The sequence below is a fragment of the Rhinolophus hipposideros genome (genome assembly GCF_964194185.1).
Source record: "Rhinolophus hipposideros genome assembly, chromosome: 5".
In the NCBI taxonomy this organism is placed as follows: domain Eukaryota; kingdom Metazoa; phylum Chordata; class Mammalia; order Chiroptera; family Rhinolophidae; genus Rhinolophus; species Rhinolophus hipposideros.
In genome coordinates, this window is record NC_138051.1 from 50,702,577 (window position 1) to 50,715,920 (window position 13,344).

Here is a 13,344-nt window from a genome sequence, read left to right on the forward strand (position 1 = left end):
AGTTTGCAATTCTGTCTCATGGCCACTCAGGCCCCGACCCACAGGAGTGCTGCTCAAAAGTCTGAGGAAGAATTTATTTAGGGTAAATGAAAATGTTATAGTTTCAGATTCTAGTATGTAACATTATATTATTCACTTTATTTTGAAATCTTAGATACTTAATCTAAAATGGAAAGTTTTTAGAAGGTCTCAGAGAGCGCATACATATAGGAGCCTTTTTTCCTATGCATTATAGAAAGGTATATTGGAGGTTCCTTGTATGACATGCACTGATGAATGTATTCACAATACAAATTGTTCTTTCAAGGGAGAAGGTCGTTTTTTGGTAAATGTCACTGAATCCACTTTCTCTTTGTTGATTGTTTCTAATTGGCTCTGAAATATTTCTTAGAGACTAGGTGCCCAGGTTCTGCCATAGAGAATATGTGAGGCTGCACTCCTGTCCAAGTAACTACCAGCTATTGGATGTTTCAAGGTTTTGCATCTCGACCTTGCATTCCCACCTTAACCCTCTATGGGAGGTATTGTTAGCCACCCCCACCTTTTGTTTTAGCCCAGGAAACTGAGACTTAAAGAGTCTTAAAAAATAAGTAGCTGGCCGTCCCTTAGCAAATGATAATGGTGCTGGGTCCACACCCAGATCTTTGACTCTAAAGCCTGCATTTGTTCTTTGCTTCTTTTTTGTTATTGGAAAAAATGTTTAAATATGGAAAATTTTAGAGAACCATAAAAACAAAAACGCCGGTACTGTTCTCTAAAATTGACAAGTGTTAACATTTTGCCATATTTCAGAGTTTTTCTAAATAAAAAGAAAACATTACAAAGAAGAGGTTCTCTTTTTATTCTTCCTCAGTTAAGATCTTTTTCCTTATTCCCCCTCCCTTTTTCTCCAGAGGCAATTTGGTCTCTATCCAGACCATGTTTCCATGTTTTACAACATATATATTTATTATCAGAATATAGCTTAGTTTGAAAATGTATGTAATTTTTAAAAATAATATATAAGTAAAATTTATTGTATATATTTTGCAACTTACTCCTTTTCCCAATTTTGTTTTCGATGTTGTTACATGTAGATCTAAGTTATTCATTTTAATGGCTGTCTCATATTCCATTATGTGAATATATTGTAATGTATCTTATTGATAGACATTTACCTTGTTTCCAAATTTTTATTCTGTTACAAACAGTACCAAATGTGTCTCTGTGCATCTCTAGCTAGGGGATGGACTTAGAGGAGGAATTGCCAGAGCCTCAGGTTGGCACAATTTCACCTTCACCTAGATCTTGCCCAATTTCTTTCCAAAGTACACATACACTTCCACCTGTCATGTATGGGAAGGCATATTTCCCCACAGCCTCACCACCTCTTGGCACTGTTAGACTATAATTTTTGCCATTTGTGAAATAGAATCTCTTTGTTTTGATTTTAATTTGTGTCAGCGTGATTACTACTCATTACGACTGGAAAGGTTGAGCGTTTTTTCATAAGCTTATTGACCATTCAGGCTTCCACCCTTATGAGTTGGCTGTTGATATCTTTTGTTTATTTTTCCGTTTGGTTGTTTATTTTTTTTTCCTGCTCATTTGTAGGAACTCTGTGTATTATCAATATTCATCATTTATCAAAAAACATTTGGATGCCATTATCTTCTCCACATCAATGGTTTTTGTTTGTTTATGGTGTCTTGTATAATATACAAGTTTTTATTTTGGTGTAAAGTCTCAATCTTTTTGTGTTGTGTTGTCTTGTTTGTCGTAAGAAAATATTTTGTAACAGTTTTAGAGCTCTGTTTTCACCTTTAGGTCTTTAATTACACCCCCACCCCAACTCATATCCTCCAACCTCTTCAGTACTCTGCTTTTTGCCATAGCTATCTATCCTGTCATCTTGTAATATATTCTACATTTATCTGTTTTGCTTATTTATTTGTTGTCTGTTTCCCTCCACTAGAATGTAAGCTCCCTAAGGGCAGTGGCTATTGTCTGTTTTGTTCTTAGCTGTATCCGTAACACCTGGAATAATCACTGGCATAGAGGAGGTGCTCAATAAATATTTATTGAACAAATAAAGAATAATCCATGTGGAATTTATTTTTTGTATATATGGTATGAACAGGGGGAGCTCATGTAAAGCTTGTTTCTCTAACTGCATTTATTGAATGGTCTATCCTTGCCCCACTGAGTTCTTTTATATCAAGCAGGAGCTGTTTCCCTTGTGCCACTGTCTTCAAATAGTCTCATTCTCCTGCCTCTGTGCTCACATATGCAGGAAACCCAGCCCTTGAGTGGGGGTGATGAGGAGCTAGGTCCAACTTATGGGAGGGGTTCTTCTTTGATGAGTCACTCAGTGAACATTTAAGAAGCTTTTTTTATGAACCGAATGCAAAAATGGATGTGAGTTCCTTCCCTCAAAGGACTTTCTGGTTGACATTAAAGCCTGTTAAAACTCAAGGCAGAATATCATAAGTGTTCATCAGGGGTATGAGCTGTGTGCTGGGGCAAAGGAACTGGAGACAATGGTTAAGCTCATAGACTTCGAATAAGTGAAATTTGGCTCTGCCTCCCGCCCCTGCTCCTGATGGGGCTTTATATACTTGAGCAAGTTATTTATCCTGTGACAATCAGTTTCCTTGGCAACAGAATGGGAATGATATATAGCATCTGCTTCAGGGTTGTTATGAGGAGTGACTGATATAATGCATGCTAAGCTTCTCCCAGTGCCCTAAATGCTCACTAATTCTGGTGTGGGTGGGGAGTCTTTAGGGAGGAGGTGATATTTGACTGAGTCTTGCAAGATGGATTGGATTTTTTCTAGGCAGAGACTGAATGGGTGCAAAGGGACAGGCCAGACAAGATATAGAATAAATAAAAAGAACGCCGACAAAACCGTGGAGACCAGGTTGTATGGGATAGTTCAAGGAGCACTAATCTGGTTTGACTAGACCGTAGGAGGAAATCGTAATGAAGAGGCCGGAAATGTAGGTTGAAACCAATCATTGTGGGTTATCAGCACTAAGCCAAGAAAATGTCTGTTACTACTTTGCTCCAAATTCCTGAATGGCTCACCGTTGCCTCATCAGAGCCCTGGCATGATGTCTCTGGCATGGGGTGGTCGGCAAGTAGGAGGAAAGAGGGGCAGGAAGGGCAGCTAGGAGGCTCCCGGGAGAGGCCTCGCCAGTGCAAGTGAGGCTCCATATCCCAGGGCACATGTACTTGAGGAACCTTTTTTTTCTCAGTACCCAGCTTTGTGCCAGGTGTGGAGTTGGGTACTTCCATATAAATCATCTCATTACGTTAGTCTGAAAGGGTTCTCTCCCTGGATATTCCAGTTCAGTGTATGTTCTTTGGTCCCTGATACTGCATCCATCGAGGGAAGCACAGAGAAGCTTAGCAAACCCTCTTCCCCACTTATTCATTCCACCTTCCTCCTCTAAAGTCACAGAGGAAAAAAGAACAACCTTAAAGACTTAGGGCCCCAGCACATCCTTTGTCAAAGAAGGTATCATCTCCCAACATGCTTCCCAGCCTTGCCTAATTGCCGGCTGGCATTGCAGCGATAGGTGATCAGCCAGAAGGATGGAGGCAAACCTCTGAACATCAGTGTGGTGTGAATGAAAGAGCCTGGGCCTTGACATCAGAGAGATGTCGAGCTCTCACGTGATCAATTGTCCTGCTTTGCCTGCAAATGAGAAGTTCCTGGCACATGAGACTTCCAGTACTAAAATCTCGAAAGTCCCAGGCAAGCTGGGATGAGCTGGTCACCTTCTTTAGCCCTATGGTCTGAACAGTTCCCTCCCACCATCAGCCGCTGGCAGGTACATCCTGTATTGGGGTCAGGGTGTGGGTACCAAATATCAGTCTGCCTGTTGCCTTTATTGCACTTTCTTATACATTTCTTCCCCCATTTACCGCCTGCCTTCCTCACCAGGATGTTTGTTCCTGAGGAAAACCAAGTCTTCCTAGCTCTCTGTGCTCCCAGCATCTAACACTGGGCCCAATGCAGATATAATCACAGGTGATTGTTGAGGGAGGAACTGATCATGAAACTCTCAGTTTCAGGAGCCTCAGTTTCCTCCTCTGTAGGGATGGCCACTCTTAGGGTTACTTCTGAGAATAATACCTAGTGAAAGCCCTGGTGCACAGTGCACCCCTCTTTCTTCCTTTCCTGTGAAAGCAAGCAGGTTGCAAAGCCAGTTCATTCATCCTACCCTGATATTTATACAGCCCAGTCATGTTTAGGCACTCAGGAGACTCAGGTTGCTATTCCTCTCCTTCAAGAGAAGTTGGGTTACCTTTAATACAAGATAGAAATCAGACGAAATTAGATTATTTCACCTCCGAGTGCAGTTTCAGCTGATCCTTTTGAATGGTATAGCTCTATTATTATATATTACTTCAAACTTAATCGAAAAAATTGATTAAAATATGTGCCCTGATCATATCTAGCCTGGCTGAATGCCACAAGACACATTAATTGAAAATGAATTTCTACAAACCCACTCAAGCATCATGAAGATGAAAAATGTACCTCTTTCCCTCCGTTCCTTCATTGATTTTTTCATTTCCCCTACTCAGAGCTTCATTTAGCAATTGTTCAGTTTCATTTTGTTGTGGCCTTCATTCATTTCCTTCACTCCCCCCAAAATGAGACAATGTACCATTTTCCTTGTCCTTTTTAAACTGTTCTTTCATCCTGCATTAGTGCCGGCCAGATTCTGCTCTTGTCATATTTCCTGGTGTTTTATTATTTTTTAGGAAAAGAGGGTAACTTTATTGTGTTTTTTTTGAATTATTACTATGGTGGTTTTTTTATCAAGGAGAATGCACTTTAAAAATACATAACTCTGAAATTACAGTGTTACAAGACTTCTAAAATAGAATTAAGAGAAACTGTGGCAAAAATAAAAGCCTTTTCAGAGGAAGAGTATAAGATATCAATTATTCTCATTTTTTTGTAGTTGAGGAGCAAACATGATTTCTGTTTTGTTGAGGGCAAGGGAGACAGCTGTTCGCCAGACCACAAAGTTTAGGTTGAAAACAAGGACGTATTAGGGCAAGGGGAAGCAAAGAGAGAAGGTGATTGAAGTCCTGAGTGAGCTCTAGAAAGTTCTTGCCTGTTCTGTTCCATCCTTGCCCCGGTCAGTTCACTGATTCACTGGATCTCTAGGAGTTTTGAAAACAATAATGAGGAATCTTCATGGTATTTTCTTGTGAAATTTTCAAATAAACTAATAGCATCATTTTCCTGTGAAAAGTCTACAGGGACTCACAGCAAAGTGTCATATTGCTTTACTTTGACATAGAATCCAGAACCCTGGTTATCTCATTTTGATTAGAAGCTTTGATTGGCAGTTATTCATCTTGGATATATTTTTCAATGGGAAAATGAATTATTTCTTCATCAATGCAGTTTCAAGTAGGAACTCTTTTTAAGTGAAGGCCCCTGGGAAGGAGTAACAAAGTGGGGGTCTTGGTAATAGAGGTTGGGAAGCTGTATTAAATGTGTCAAGTTTCACAATAGGTGTACATGTGTGCACGCATGCACACACATACACGGAGCCCTCATACCCTGATTATGAATAAAAGTGCCTGTGGGCCTTGGTTATTTTAAAAATTGGAATGAAAACAAAATAAACAATAAAATAAAAAACAGACATTTTGGATTAAAAAAAATCTAATTCCCTTTCCTTTAGAAGATTTTAAATAATTTCATTCAATGTGACCATCAGTTTTAATATACCTTCTAGAATTGTGCTCTGTTTCAGTGTGTTTACTGTTTTATGTAAGGTATTTTCCACACACGTGTATATTATCATTAGCCAGCTGGTAAAAGAAAACTCCAAAGTACAATTTCTTTAAAAAACCTTTCAAGTGCTGTCTAGAATTTAATACTTATTTACTGCTGCCGTTTCTTATATTCCTTAATTTATCTTCACATCTCTAACTGTAATACTGAGTTATGTTTCATGAGTCTTGGACAGTGGAGTATTACTCACATAATTCTAATTATGGGGCTGTATCATATTCCGTCATCTAACACAAGTGACCTGTGTCCTACGCATCTGTCACTAATGGAAAAAAATTCCAGGAAGCTGAGAAGCCCAACAATCTCCAAGATTGCTCTGGATCCGTAACAGGACCTTACTAAATTTTTATTCAATTTCATTTTGCTCTGGTTGACATACAAGCTCTTTTCAAAACAACTTGGGAGGAATCCTTTCACTATAGTAATCTGTTTCCAAAGCAGTTTATAAAAATGTGTGGATTGATAAGGGTGATTTCACCTCCTCAGAGAACTGCTCTTTCATATTGGATAATTGATACACTAAATGTTTGTTCCAGGTGGGTTTGCTGTCTAGTGGAAGGGCAAGATGTAAACAAAGGATGGTAGTGGCAGTCACGTGTCCTATCAGGGGTTTGCTCAAAGGGCTGAGGTAGAACAGAGGACGGAGACATGAAGCCAGACTAAAGAACTTGGGAAGAGCTGGGCTGGGAGTGACTGTTGAGTACTTTATGACAGCAGGAGGTTTCCTGGCGGAGAAGGGGATGGAGGCTGGAAAGGCATCCTGGTAAATGCACAGTCTATGCAAAGGCCTGGAGGCAGGACCATTGTATGTCCATGGAGTGCTGCCAGGATGGAATGGCTGTTACATAGCGTTCATTGCAGGCATGAAATGAAACTGGAGAGATCAGGTGGGACCACAGCAGAAGGGCCTCCTGTCCATGATAGGGAGTTTGAATATTGGCAGCTTAGGCGGGTTTTTAAGTAGGAGAGTGATATATTTAGCATCTCTGGGGGTTGAGCCTAGAAGTTGGTATTTTATAAAATCTTCCCCCCTGGTGATTCCAGTTCATGGCTATGGATAAGAGGGATTGCTAAGCTCAGACCATCCATGCAGGTAACTCAATGGTAGCTAATGTGAGGAAAAGCCATTATCAATTCTAAGAAATTTGAAGGCCCTCCACCCCCTTAAATATCAAACTGGCCTGTAGTCTTAGAGATCTAATATCCTGCATGGTCAGCTAGGCTGCAAGACATATGTTCAGTTTGAGTTATCAAAAAATATACGAAATGAGTGAGATAAAAATTAGAAAAAATTCTGTTAACATCAGTTAAAAGCTTCCAGATTTTACCAAAGGGTTTCTTCCCTTTGTTCTATAAGGGGTCTACTAGTTGACATTTCAATTTAACCGTTGCAACAAGATTATGTTTTGTGTGGATAACGGGTGATATCTGGCAAAGGAGTGCTTCTAATTTCTCATTTCCTAATGTCCTGAGTTGAGCCTGCTAACTTGGGTCGTTTACCACCACCTGGTGACAGCTAGACCTAAATGCACCTTCAGGAAGGGCACCTCTAGAGGTCAAATTTACAAACTTAAACACTCAAAAAAAGGAGAGCAAAGGTGCCAGGGGGATTTCACTTATATCCCAGCTGTATGGTACCCCAGATTTCGGGTGGCCCCTGATTTTGGGGGGCTGCTTTTGGTGCCACATTCACCTTGGTTCACCATCAGGGCCTCCAAGAGTCTGTTCCAGACAAGCTTGCCTCTAGTCTAAGAGAGGGATGGTTTAGAGATGGATGGTTGATTCATTCATTCATTGTCTGAGAACATAAAGATGACCAAGGTCTTTAAGCTTACTGAGAGCTTCTTTACTAAGAAGCCCACAGTCTAGGGAGGGAGAAATACAATAATAACATAGTAGCTAATTTTTTGAGAGTTTATCATGTGCTATGTGTTATAGGAGACAATATTTCAAGGCTCTTTGAAGCTGGCAGTGAAAAATAGCACCATTTCCCACACAGCTGTGTAATTTAGCAGTTGTGTAAAAAGAGCCAAAGACTTGGGAGTCAGATGTTACCTAAAACGTTATCAAAACCAGAAAGAGGTGAGTCCACTTATTTTAGAAACTGAGTACCACATTGGGAGAAGGCATGGGATGTGCTCCAGGGCCAGACTCCAGGGGAGACTAAGTTGGGATTCAAAGTTGGCACCCCTTGTAGGGCACGAGGGGCCGGCTGTGCACTGCCTGCCAGTCTTAGTGTCCTTTCTCCTCTAATCTGAACAAGTCATCCCTGGTCATAGAATATACTGTGCAAGATGGTTCTGTAAGAAACGCTCTAGGCTGATAACAAATGTGCATGCACAGCATTCATTCAGCACAATCGCTTCTTGAAGCAGCAGTGGCTGGAAAACACGAGCCTGAGGTCAGAAGCTTCAGTACCCCCAAATCCTTCCCACAGCCAGTTCTTCCTCCCCAGAACCAGGTACCTCTTCACTCTAGCATCAACCCACTGTTCTCTTAGAATTCCCAGAATTTTCCCCTCACCTCTTTATCTAGATCATATCTCTGCCTTGGATTTGTTTCTTTTTTAAAATGAAAATCCTATGAGTTGTGTAGGGTGAATTCAAAGCACATCTCTCGCTTCTCTTGACTCACAGACCGCTCTGATTACTTCAGAGACAGTGTGACTTGTGTGTGTGAAGTCACTTTTTATATTATTTGATGAAATGTTATCCCTGACCTTCTTGGAACATTTTAGTTCATTTCAGTACTCATTTTGCCTATCATTTAAAGATTGTAAAAGTCAATTTTTAAAAATCTCAACACTATAGGAAGGAACGAGGAACACTATAAGTATGATTTTTGAAACTTTTTCCTATAAAAATTGAAGGAAATTTAAACAAAACAATTTTATTTATTTTTTGTCCATACTTCTACCCCAACCCCAGACTGATTTTGTTTATCTAACTTCTCTTCTAGCCTTTACCTTCAACATTGTTTTTCTGTCCCTTGGGCTTTTTGTAAACACGTTTCCATTTTGCAATATATTTGTTTTTAGTGTTTGTATAATATATTTCATCAAATTGATATTCTATAATTTATTACCCATTCCTTTAGTGCTATACATTAAGGTTATTTCCCATTTTCTGTATTATAAATAATAGGAGCAAGAACATCTTTGTATATATAGGTTTTTTTGCTACATCTGAGTTATATCCTTAGGATAAATTCCCAGGAGTGGGATTAGTGGGTCAAAGGGTAAGAACAGCTTTATGGCGCTTGATATTTACTGCTAAATTGCCCAAAGGGCCATTCTAATTTACAGTGCCACCTGCAACACAGAAGAGTAGCTGCCCTCCCAGCCCTTCCAACACTGATTTCTTTAGTCAATCGTTTTGGGCAAATTTAATAGGTATTAAAGAGTAACTCACTACTGTTTTTAATTGTTTATTTCTTTAATTATCAACACGACTTTTTTTTCTTAAGTCTGTTTCTTGTTATATTCTATTTTGTATGGTTTGCTGAAGGATTATATTTTTTGACACCAGGTGGAAATTTAAAATATTTTATAATAAAAATGTCAAATGCAATTAAGACAGAGAGAATAATTGATGAAGCTCCCTAGACTCATTACCCAGATTCAGCAAATAGCAAGATTTAGCTACCGTTGCTTTACTTACCCCTTCTTTTCTTCTTTTTCTCCCCTTCTGTGTAATTATTTTAAAGTAAACCCCAGACATTCTGCATATGTTTCTTATATAATTCACTCTGCATCTCTAAAACATGTGGACTTTTCTTATATAATCACAATGCCATTGTCACACCTACCAAAATTAATGATAATTCATTTAATAACCAGTGTGTGATAAATTTTTCTGAAATGTCTTTTTACTGATGCTTTGTTCCAATCAGCATATAGAGAAGGGCCATTACATTTGGTGGTTATGTTTCTGGTCTTTTAACCTAGAGCATGCTGCTCTCTATTTACCTCTCCCCCCTCCAACTTTACCCTCCCCACCAGTGACATTGCAAGAACTGAGTCAGTTGTCCTATAAAAGTTCCCATATTCTGGATTTGACTTTTTGTTTCCTTATTAGCTCTAGAAGCTTGACTAGATGCGGTTTCAACTTTTTGTGTGTGGGGAGAGGCAAAACTACTTCATGGTCGTGCTGTGTCTATGTGATTCATTTGGTATCATTTCAGGGACACATAATATCTGATGGTCTCACTTTGGGTGATGCTAAGGCTGATCATGGATTCAGCCCCAAACACAGTTGTAAAGTTCTTTATCAGCTTTGCAACTCATCATCTATTAATGATGGCTACTTAAGTCAGTTATTTCACAGGGATTGCACGCTGGGGTTTTTTCTAAGTCTGTCATTCTTTCCGCATTGATTAACTGGAATTCTGAAAAGAAGAATAAACTAGGAATTTTCCCTCATAAACTAGGAATTTTCAGTAATCTCAAATGTCGTTTGTAGAAGAAAGGCAGAATAAACGACTTAACTCTTTTCTCTGAATTGCCAAGTTTCTAAATAAGGGGATTGTGCTCTTGTCACTTCCAATGATGTCCAATGAGTTGTTGCTGTTTTGTTTTTGTTTTTGAAGAATCATAAAACACTCAGGGTTATATATATTCCATGTGTTTCACTCAATTGCATTCATTATTTTTTTTGATGCTCAAATTGTCCTATGCTTGGCTCAAGGGAGACCCTTCATGTCCTTGTTTTCAGGCATAAAAAGGTATCTTGGGTTCACGTAGTATATTTTTTGCCCCTCGAAGTGGACCGTTCCTTCAAAACAGTCTGTATTTTTGGTGAGGGATGGTATTTAGAGGCCAGGATCTGGACATATATATGTGCTTATTGTTGTTTCTAATTTTTCTCAGTGGACACAATTAGGAAATGCATGTTTAACAAAAGAAAAGAAAAGATGATGAGTTTATACTAATATTTTTATTTCAAATTTAATAAACTCTTTTTACTTCTTGGATTTCATACCTGCATTTCTTTCTCTTACACTAAAAACCTTGGTTCCAAACATCATACTACAATACATCAAATAGTTTCAAAATAGCAATGTTATTTTTTCTTTGCAGTTTTGCTTGTCCATTTCCTATGTTGGCCAATGTGTCTGGGATCTGTTCCTAGAATTGGAATTGCTGGGTCAAAGGGTAAAATGCAATTGTATTTTTGTACTTTTTCTAGGTATTGCTAGATTCCCTTCTATAGGAACTGTGTAATTTCACACTGAGTGGTATTTTTTAAAAAGATTTTGCAAATGCTAAAGTTCAGTATACAAGATAGTGGGGAAAATTAGTGCTTTCTTTAAATATCACAAATTATTTAATGAACCTCCACACTGTTCCCATTAGCGTCCAAAATGTGGCCTGGTACAGAGTACCCTGGTTCCTGCTTTTAGGGAACCTACAGTTTATCTACGGAGATTTGATATGTGAATGAAAGACCAAGAGTAGTCCATGATAGAACATATCTATTGAAAAAACAAAGGTGAAAGTTCAGCTCAAGTCTCTCTCTTTGGGAAGCCTTCCTTGCTTCCCCCGGCTACATGATTTCCCAGTCCTCTGAATTTCATTAGCACTTTCAGTGACAGTGACGCTTTCCCCAGACCAAAATTTTTGACACCTGGTTGAACAAATATGAAGGTACTCCCATGAATAACAGAGCTGAAGGTTTGATATGCTGAGTGCCTCATGAATTTAAGCTGAACAATTATTTTATGTAGAGTTATGTCTGCATTTCCCAAAGCATGTTCTCTGGGATACCTATGGGCTGGTAATAAGGGTTACAGAGCAGTATCAGTGTGGGTAGTTTAGGTTAAACAAACCTAATGACACCAATCTAATGTCTGATGTCCCAACTTTACCTGGGCATAGACTCCCCTCTGCATGGAGTATCTCATGTGAATATTGTTCCTGAAACACAAAGAACCAATATGTAGGTTCTGTTTAAATGAAAACCAGAGGCATCTCTTCTAGTTGATTAACTTGTACAATTCTATATTTTTGACTAACAATTTTCAATTGGTTTCTTTCTAGATCGAATCATTAAAGAAAAAGGTGCAACAGAAACAGCTCTTAATATTGCAGCTTTTAGAAAAGATATCTTTCTTAGAAGGAGAGGTAAGAAGTTGTGTTTCTTTAAGTTGGTATCTTCCCTACCATTAAATTTTATGTTGCTGAGCCTACCATCTACACTTAATTAAAAATATGGCTATTTCCTGGCCTTATAAAATTGATTGAAGGTTAACTGCCAACACTGAAAATGAGGTTCTGACAGCTAGTTTTTCTTTACTACCTGGCTCTCTTCCTTCCCACTTACTGCTCACCTTGGCATTTTGGCTCTTGTTTTCCTTGTTCAAGAATTTTCTTATCAAGTTCGATAAGCTTTTGATTAATATTAATAATTGCCCACATTTATGTAGTACTTTATAATTTGTGACGTATATTCACATGCATGCCTCATATGATTCTCATAGCAACTTAAAAACAAGTAAGACAAGGATTATTGTGTCTGCATTTACCAACATTTTAAAAGAAGGCACAGAGAAGGCAAGTGGCTTTGCTCAGCATTACTCTGCATTTACTCAGCATTACTCTGCTGAGTAAATGCCAGAGCCTGGCTGAGAGATGGACTCCGAATTCGGTGCTCTCCTATGACACAGAGTCAAGTTTTAGCGGTGACTTAATTACATCTGAAACTTTTAAGCTATTTAGTATTCCTGACTTCCGGGCTTTTTTTGAAAGTCATTTTGAGGATTTTGTGTAGGTTCCAGAGAAGGAAATTATGGAGTTGGAAGAACCTTAAGAGCTGAAGTATTGATAGAAGGAGAAGCCAAAATCTATTTGCTCTAAATGAGCTTTCTTAAGAGCTTGGCATTGAGCCTCTTCCTCCTGAGGCTCCATGAATCTCCGTGTCTGTCTGTTCACTGTAATCTTCCCCAGTGGGAGGCAGCCCAGAAGAGAAGGATGAAGTAAGAAGCCAAGAAAGAAGCGGCATTTACTAAGCAGCTAGTATTCATTGGGCGCTATTAACTACTTCCCACATCCTTTCTATAACATTGAAGCTAAGAGTGGAATCAGACTTCTGCTTCTTATTAGCTGAGTGACCCTGGGGAAGTTTTTTATAATTAATGAAATGAGGACGATAGCTGCACCTACAAGTGTGTGACCATGTGGTAAGAATGCACAGAAAGTGCCTGGTACTTACTAAGCACTTGATGATGTTTAACGTGTTAGTGTTGTTTGCGCTTTATTAAGAGAGATGCCCTATGGGTTACATTGTATTGCCCCCATTTTATATAGAGGGTGGCAAAAATATGTATACACATTTTAAGAAAGGAAAAAACTATTAAAATTGTAATACTCAATATATACTGATAACAAAAGACGAGTACAAGTCATGTTTGACTTCTGCAATTAAAAGAGGTGGTAAAAGTAGTTACTATCAGCATAATTTTATACAGTTCTTTCCTTTCTTAAAATGTGTATACATTTTTTTTGGGGGGGGGTATACTCTGTAGATGGGAACACTGAG

At 38.8% G+C, this 13,344-nt stretch overlaps 1 protein-coding gene across 2 annotated transcripts in view; it reads left to right on the forward strand.

The window, feature by feature from the left end:
* Window positions 1-13,344, forward strand: part of MYZAP (myocardial zonula adherens protein) — an 88,862-nt gene that overhangs the window by 54,720 nt on the left and 20,798 nt on the right. The window contains exon 11 of one of the 2 annotated variants that reach the window (XM_081049405.1): window positions 11,847-11,930. The exons of the other annotated variant lie outside the window; for it this stretch is intronic. Within the exon in view, the coding sequence (XP_080905531.1) occupies window positions 11,847-11,930 (84 nt within the window). The remainder of the gene's footprint in view (window positions 1-11,846; window positions 11,931-13,344) is intronic. 2 annotated transcript variants of the gene reach the window in all.